Source organism: Carex rostrata, chromosome 3 (genome assembly GCF_964058835.1).
Source record: "Carex rostrata chromosome 3, lpCarRost1.2, whole genome shotgun sequence".
Taxonomy (NCBI): Eukaryota; Viridiplantae; Streptophyta; class Magnoliopsida; order Poales; family Cyperaceae; genus Carex; species Carex rostrata.
In genome coordinates this window covers 4,817,041-4,825,176 of record NC_135920.1, presented here as the reverse complement: position 1 = coordinate 4,825,176, position 8,136 = coordinate 4,817,041, and the positions used below count along the sequence as shown (strand labels likewise).

General features: G+C 32.5%; 1 protein-coding gene across 2 annotated transcripts; it reads left to right on the top strand.

Annotated features, from left to right (window-relative positions):
- Positions 1 to 3,245: 3,245 nt before the first annotated feature.
- On the top strand, positions 3,246 to 8,136 carry LOC144551047 (peroxisomal (S)-2-hydroxy-acid oxidase GLO4-like). 2 transcript variants are annotated; one of them, XM_078298843.1, is made up of 12 exons: positions 3,246 to 3,378; positions 4,041 to 4,194; positions 4,510 to 4,634; positions 4,893 to 4,939; positions 5,205 to 5,282; positions 5,602 to 5,726; positions 5,986 to 6,043; positions 6,196 to 6,258; positions 6,387 to 6,456; positions 6,542 to 6,642; positions 7,604 to 7,708; positions 7,842 to 8,136. In XM_078298843.1, the coding sequence occupies exons 2-12, from the start codon at positions 4,052 to 4,054 to the stop codon at positions 8,019 to 8,021; spliced, it is 1,095 nt and encodes a 364-aa protein (XP_078154969.1). In that variant the 5' UTR covers positions 3,246 to 3,378; positions 4,041 to 4,051; the 3' UTR covers positions 8,022 to 8,136. The 2 variants fall into 2 exon arrangements, with proteins under 2 accessions (XP_078154969.1, XP_078154970.1); XM_078298844.1 differs by having other exon boundaries at positions 3,249 to 3,378; positions 4,047 to 4,194.

The window sequence follows — 8,136 nt, the reverse complement described above, 5'->3', positions numbered from 1 at the left end:
TTTTATATTTAAAAACTTTATACTAACATTTTAAATAAGTACAAAATAATTGTTTTTAGATGGTTCAGAATATTTTAAAATACATGTGATTATGTACCTATCTAAAAAAAATAGTAAAAAAGTTACAAGAAAAAAATAAAATTAAAATTTGGTCCCAAGAATCCAAGCACATTTTAATAGGGGGATCATGTTAAGCAGTTCGAATCAACTGTTTAGACTTTAAAAACAAAGATAATAATGTGAAGAATAACCGGGGCATGAAAACAATGGGCCGTTTTCACTCTCCTCATAATAACATTTTAAAAATAAAAAAAATTTAGACATGTTATTTTCTTATAGAATTATTGTCAATCAATTTTTCATATAATTTCAATATCAGTTAACGTTTCTTTAAATATCGTTAAATATGAACAAAAAAAATTATATCATTTGATGAATGGTATTTGCATGAAATTTTTTTTTTTTACATGTATATGATATTTATAGGTTAAACTTTATTTGTTAGTTGTTAGTTATTAAGTTTAGAAAATATAAATTACTTTTTACAGTTATTGCGATTGTCAACTTAATCCATTGTAAAGAAATTTCATCCTAAATTTTAATAAACAGATATAATATTGACCTTAATAGGATATTAAGTATATATCTTATAAAATAAAATAACTTAGAAAATAACTTATAAATTTTTTTTTTTACCGCCTGACTTTATACTTAATAAATTCCAAAATTCTAAAAAAAAATTCATATACATACATCCCTCATGAATTAGATGGATTTTAATGATTTATATTTGTCATTTAAATCCAATTCGATAGACTTTTGAAGTTGTACTCACCAACTCTTCTTAATGAGCACATTACATCCTAGTTTTGCTACGCTTATCTATAAGCTAAAGAAAATAAATCTTACTTATCATCATATTATATAGGAATAAAATTAAATTACATAGGAATACAATTAAAAACAAATATTAGCATCCCCTTTTTTTTGACAGAAGTGGGTAACTCCCACCAGTTTCATACTGAAACAAAGCAGTTCATACAATAATCAATGGAATATCAATTCTATTGTACAAAAGAGCTAACAGCATACTAGAGGAGCTAAAAACAACATAATAGAAACATACACAAAAGCGTTCATAATAGAAACATATATATAAGAGCATATTACAAAACATCAGTAGACTAAAGATCCTATAAGGTACTGGAACAGGTTGAGCAATTATCCATATAGTAATCATCGTTAAAGGAAAAATCAGGAACAGAAGAGGAGGCAGAATCAAAATCTGATGGTAGAAGCTTGAGTTAGCCTTGTCTCTCAGGTAGTCTGAGAGATCTGATCCCATGAATCTAAGTTCTGGAACCTTGCCTCATCCAGGGTATTTGAATCTGATAGAATTATCAAACAATCTACCTGGGTTAAAGGGTAAATATTCATTGGCAAAATTAAAGTGAGTTTAAAGTAAGTCTCATTATTTCTAATTTTGCACCAATAAGAAACAAGAGATATAATGGGTGATCCAACACTAGCAAGAGAAAGTATAGTAGTATTGTTAAAGTAAACTTTATTAACATCCCTAGCCACCAATTCTTTTTTAAAAGAAAAAAGAAAAGAAAAATACAACGACCCCACGAAGACTAAATTCGGATCCTCCAAAGTAACTCATAATTTGAGTTTGGATCTGAACTGTCCAATTTGCTTTGGTATAAATGTCAAAGGAATTTGTACATTCTATCTCATATTAGATTGATTTAGGGGCGTAGCTAGAATTTTTATCAGGAGTAGACAAAAATCTTTATAGTACAATTAAAAAGAAAACATATATGGTTGCAAAAAATATTTACCAGTACATATCATAATAATGTAGAATTTTTCACATAAATTGATCAATTTCAAAGTTTTAAGTTTTTAAATTTATTTGTCTATTCTCTAATTGACAAATTTAAAGAAAAATAATCACAAATTAAAATACCTTTTAAATTACAAATCACAACAAATGTTAATGGAGCTGTTGGAATTCCATTTGCAACTGTTCAAAGAAATGTTAATGGATCAATATTTTTATTTTTTTTAATTTGATGAAACAAATCGTTTAGATTGGTATCAAATCATTTTTCAAGCATAATACCAAATAACGGCAATTGGTTAATGGTTGGGAATTGAACTGAATTGAGCTGGTCAGGATTAGGGTGATTAATGAGTAAGCATAAGCGAGTTCGGGTATGCTCATGCTCGTCTCATTAAGTTAATGAGCGAGTTGTTAATGAACTTTTAGCGAGCAAGTTATGAGAGAGTAAGTCATACGATCCATTGCAAACACTTTAATTCCAATTCTCTATAAACAACAAACTCGAGATTAGATGTGGCCGAAATCAGATTTATTTGGATTTGATACATTTTGGGATAGGAAGTGGCAGAATTTATGTAACTCAGTTCTTAATGAATGAGTTATGAGCAAGTTGGAGTATGCTCATACTCGGCTCATTAAGTTAACAAGCGAGTTTAAGCGAGTTGATAATGAACTTTTAGCGAGCGAGTTATGAACGAGTCACGAGTTATGAACAATTTACTCACATAGTATTCGTATCCTCTGTATTAACTCAAAAATGAACCTGAACCGTCTGATCAGCTTTAAAATTCGTGCAAATTAGATCCGCACTAATATTAAAGATTCCTATATTTTAGACGAAAACCGGATAAACTCCGTTTACAATTGAACAACCGTATTAACTAAAAAAAATGCTTGAGTTAATGCAGACGATGCGGACAGCGGACTAACGCACACGCTCGTTTTTTTCATTTGGTCCTATTTAATTTTTTGTTTTTCTAGCTCCGTCCAAGATTGATCCATATTGAACGGTCCGGATACAAAATAAACAAAATGGGTTGCTTTCGCATTCGGGCCCACGAAGACGCGAGTACGCCCGCAGGCCGCAGACCGCAGTAGTTAGAAAGAAACATATATCTCTTAAATTCAAAAAAAAAAAAATAGTGAGGAGCTCACTGGTCTACAGCCTACAGGGTGACTTCGTATCCTCTGCATTAACTCAAAAAGGAATCTTTTCAAATTCTGACTGTACGATCTGTTTTAAGACTAGATCCTCACTAATATTAAAGGACCCCTGTATCAGCAGCGGCCAGATTAACTCAGTTTAAAATCAGACAGTTAAAATTTATTAACTCAAAAATTCGTTTTTGAGTTAATGCAGAGGATACGAATTCACCGCGTACAGGGTTACACGTGAAATCTGCAAAACAAAAAGGAAACAGTGAGATGAGCTCACTGGTCTGTTCACACTTTAGCAAATATACATCTCTCTCTCTGTCTCCACAGCGGCCTAGCGGTAGACCGGTAGTCCCTATTAACTGCAAACAAAGGTAAAGTCGTACATCTCCTCTTCAATTACAATTTTCCTCTCTTATTTGATTTGTCAGAGAATTCGACCAAGAATCTTACTGATTTAGTTTACAAGAGAAATTGTTCAGGTCCAAAATTGTAGTCACTAAAGATCGATCAAGGGAGCTACGGATTGGACTTGGGCATTTAAATTTGTTTATTCTATCCCTTAAAGTTTGATCAATAACTTCCCTAAATTAAATCAGGAGGTACTATCTCAAGATGAGATGTGATCCGTTGTTATCCTTGATTTAAGCTTAGAGAGCTCTGTTTCGGCACCAGAACCTAATTAACAAAATAAAAACAATAGAAAGGAAATATAAAGTTTGATCAATAACTTCCCTAAATTAAATCAGGAGGTATTATCTCAAGATGAGATGTGATCCCTTGTTATCCTTTATTTAAGCTTAGAGAGCTCTGTTTCGGCACCAGAACCTAATTAACAAAATAAAAGCAATAGAAAGGAAATATATAATTGAAAATTAATCTTATTTGCTCTATTTATTGTATCCCATAATTGATGATTAATGAAACCTTTACAACAAATTTGTGTGCGGGTATCCGGGTAATAATAATCTTTCATTTCGAATTACATATTTGTCCCAAGTCATTGGAGTAACATGTAAAAGTCTTATTTTGTTAGGAGCAGAAGAAATGGAGGATGAACCTGTAAATATACGGGAATTTCAAGAACTAGCAAAACAGGTTCTCCCAAAAATGTTTTTTGATTACTACAACGGTGGTGCAGATGATGAGCATACCTTGAGAGAGAACATGGAAGCGTATAAGAGAATTATGTAACATTTTTTTTCTTTAAATCTTATACAAGTAATGCACATGCTTTCACGGTTTCACCTCCATATAAATTCTACAAATACCGTAAGCTGGTCCAACATGGAATTTTTCCTGTATCCCCCTTTAAAACAAGAATTTTCCCAGGCCCCTTATTTTTAAGTTAAAGGGAGAAAGTTTGGGCAAGTATTTGTGAGTGTAATTCTAGGGGTCATAAATTTGCATTAAAGAAATTTTAAAAGTTGAGACTCAATACGGAAAATAAAATGAGAGTCCTTATGTTAATAATTGTTGAGAAATCAGTAATCAATGATGCACAGGTTAAGGCCAAGGATTCTGGTGGATGTGAGCAAGATTGATATGTCTACAACTCTATTGGGCTTCAAAATGCAGTCACCGATTATGGTTGCTCCGACTGGAATCCATAAATATGCACATCCTGAAGGTTTTATACCATATTATATATGTTGTTTACTGCTTATTTTCTCACTAAATTTGTGGTAATTTTATGGTCCTAAGACAGATGTTACAGAACCGATGATTTGACAACATTTTGAAGAAGAAGAAAATCCATGAAATTTACTTCAAAAAAAATCCAAGAAAAGACAGCTGAATATTTATAAGAGTTTGGGATGTCCTGTATAATTCTACTGCCCTGATAATGAATGGATGAGTTATACTGATAATCAGCATTATTTGTCAGGTGAGGTGGCAACGGCCAGAGCTGCAGCAGCTTGTAACACCCTGATGGTACTTTAAAGTTTGTTTAATTTTAATTACTATTTGGAGTAAGTAAATCCAATGATAATTGAAATATCACCATTTTCCTATCTGCTCGTTGAGTGAAAGCTGACCACAGACCCATTTGTTAAAATTTGGTCAGATTAATAATCAAACTGGATAGTTTGAAACTAGAATCCAAATTGGGAACGGAAGGAGTGATACATCAAGGGCAGTTTCTGTAATTTACTCTCGTAAACTACACGATTACTCAAACTACTCTTCTTCTCTATAGGTGCTCTCTTTCAGTTCAAGCCGAAAACTAGAGGATGTTGCTTCAAGTTGCAACTCCATTCGCTTCTTTCAATTATATGTATGATATGGTGCTTTCGCTTGTATATTTATACTTTACCTCTGGGATTACTTCCATTATGTACCGATAGACAACCTTACCTGGAAGGTACTAAGGTTTTCACTGTGAAAAAAATAAGGTATTAAGGACAAATCCAAATGAAACTCGAGTTGTTGTAAATATTTTTAGGTTCATTCCTATCTGGGACATGCTATAGTTTTCCTAACAATGCATGTTACCATTAGCAAGTATGGAGAAACATTTTTTCGCTAACTCGTTTACATTAGTAGTTGATGATTATCAGCCGAATTGACTTAATCCATATTTTAATTTAAAACAGGTATACAAAAACAGAGAAGTTTCAGCAACACTGGTACGACGAGCAGAGAAATATGGGTTCAAGGCTATTGTATTGACTGTTGACACAAACAGACTTGGTCGGCGAGAAAAAGACATAAAAAACAAGTGCTCTTTATCTTCTTCTTTTTTAATTATATATATATTAACCCTCCTTTAGATTGTTTCTTTTTATTTTTTCATACAGCTTTATAGCAAAGTCAATTTTGTTGTTATTTGACTTCCATTTAACCAAATATTGTCTGCTATGGTACACAACCTAGGTTATGCAATTTTACCATAACAGTATATGTTTGAATAGGAAAAATCCAATTTATAGTTATACACAAACAATTTTTTATTCAATTCAACTAATTGTATTTTTCAGATTGATTATCCCACAATTGTCGAATCTTGAAGGATTATTGAATGTGGATGTTGAACAAGTGAGTGTAGTATTTCTTTTTGTTATCTCTTCTTATAATAAGCATACCTATCCAACTTCAAATCAATAAATACATGATCTCTTGTTGCTGAGTAATAGAATTCATGGACCTGGAATCCTAGATTCAATAATTTCATAAGATTTATATTGTAGGAAGGTGGCTCTGATCTGGAAGCATTTGCATCTCAGACCCTGGATCCTTCACTTTGTTGGAAGGTAAGACTCATTCATACTCAAAATTATTTTTATTATTAAGGCCCTTTTTGTAATCTTTGGTAGGATATCCACTCTCCAGTACCTCTGAAAGTTTCAATATTCTCGTGTTTATGCTTAAAATAATGCAGGATATAGAATGGTTAAGATCCATAACAAGTTTGCCGATTATCTTAAAAGGCATCCTCACTGCAGAAGACGGTAATATTATTCTCTCTATAAATCTCAGGTTGTTATGTTTATAGATTGTTTTCTGAATTCTAATACCTGTTCTCCATCTCAACAGCCATAAAAGCAGTAGAATTAGGGGCTTCTGGCATTGTGGTATCCAATCATGGGGCACGCCAGCTTGATTACTCACCCGCTACAATTTCCGTGCTTGAAGAGGTACCTTAATTAAGAAAGAAGATTGCTAGGTGAAATTTCACCTTTTAAGAGCAACTGGTTATAAAAGAATCAGTCCTTTATCAAGTTGATCATGCATCGAGTAGTATTTTTGTTTATAGGATATCAAAGCATGAGGTATTGACTGTTGGTATAAATTTTTAGAATATTCGGATAGTTAGAAATTAATTAAAATAAATCAAATTGAAATAGAGTTATCCGGATCGTGTACAAAACACTTTCCTTAAGCGTATTCCGTTTCATCGTGCAAGATGGAACCGCAACCAAGATAATCCGGGGTTGTTGCTCCTTAGGCACGCTATGGAAGCAACTGACGATGACTCTGCAATATCCAGCATAGATCAGATATAATTTAATTTGATTGATACACAATCAAAGGAGTTTATTATTTGTGGGAGCAAATCAATTAAGCAAAGGGTTTTCATTTCTTTAGAAAATATTGATCAGAGAAGGGAATTCGGAGAGAGTACTAGTGTATCTGATTGCATACCTTTTAGAGATAAGATAGAAGAATAATATATATATATCAAAAAACTATAACGCATCAGCGTTTTAATTGAAAAGAAAATGAAACGCATCCTTAAGAATGCATTGAAGAGATACAACGGTTGATGGCAATTAATCAATAATAATTGATCATTAATATCTTAATGAATCATATTTGATCAAAAGGAAATTGAACAGAAACGTATATCAAAATAAAATGAATAATAAAGAGGTCTATCTGACAGGCGCATCTTAGATAAAAAGTTTCAGTTTATTCCCTCAAATTTATAAATATTAAAAATAGAGATTTTAGAAAAATTATTAAAGAGGGAATTTTGATTTTTTAGAACTCAAGTTCCAACATTGACTTGATTACTTGTGCAGCTAATGGTACCACGAGAGACGGTTTTATCAACAGTATCATTATAAAAGTTCTCTTGACACTGGCATTGTACAGGTTGTAAAAGCTGTTTCTGGTGCTGTGCCGGTATTACTTGATGGTGGAATCCGTCGTGGGACAGATGTCTTCAAGGCATTGGCCCTTGGTGCAAAAGCTGTTTTGGTAAGGAAAAGTTAGAAAAAAGAAGGAAAAAAAAAATTAGCCCCTTGTGAACATGGTGGAATATACTTGACATTTTCAAATTGTCATGTTGCCTTTATTTGACGAGAAAGATGATTTTCATATTACATTGTAGGTGGGGCGACCAATATTGTACGGATTGGCCGCAAAGGGAGAGAAAGGTGTAAAATCAGTAATCAAAATGCTCCAAGGTGAGTTAGAACTTGCCATGGCATTGTGTGGTACACCGAGCATTAGTGATATTACAAGGAAACATGTTCAAACTGAAGGGGATAGACTTAGATCTCTGCTTTAAAGTATTTCTACTTAGTATTTATTGGGCAATAAAATTTCTCATATTGTGTTGCGATTAAAGTGAAAATAAAGAATTTAATGCCGGTGTACTTTGATATTGATTAGAGTTTGTACAA

What these genes read in the sequence shown, in the direction of transcription:
- LOC144551047 (XM_078298843.1), top strand. Translation starts at nt 4,052, where the DNA reads ATGGAGGATGAACCTGTAAATATACGGGAATTTCAAGAACTAGCAAAA. An exon ending in TAAATATGCACATCCTGAAG is followed by an intron (nt 4,635 to 4,892) that starts GTTTTATACCAT and finishes ATTATTTGTCAG; the next exon opens with GTGAGGTGGCAACGGCCAGA. An exon ending in GAAAAAGACATAAAAAACAA is followed by an intron (nt 5,727 to 5,985) that starts GTGCTCTTTATC and finishes TGTATTTTTCAG; the next exon opens with ATTGATTATCCCACAATTGT.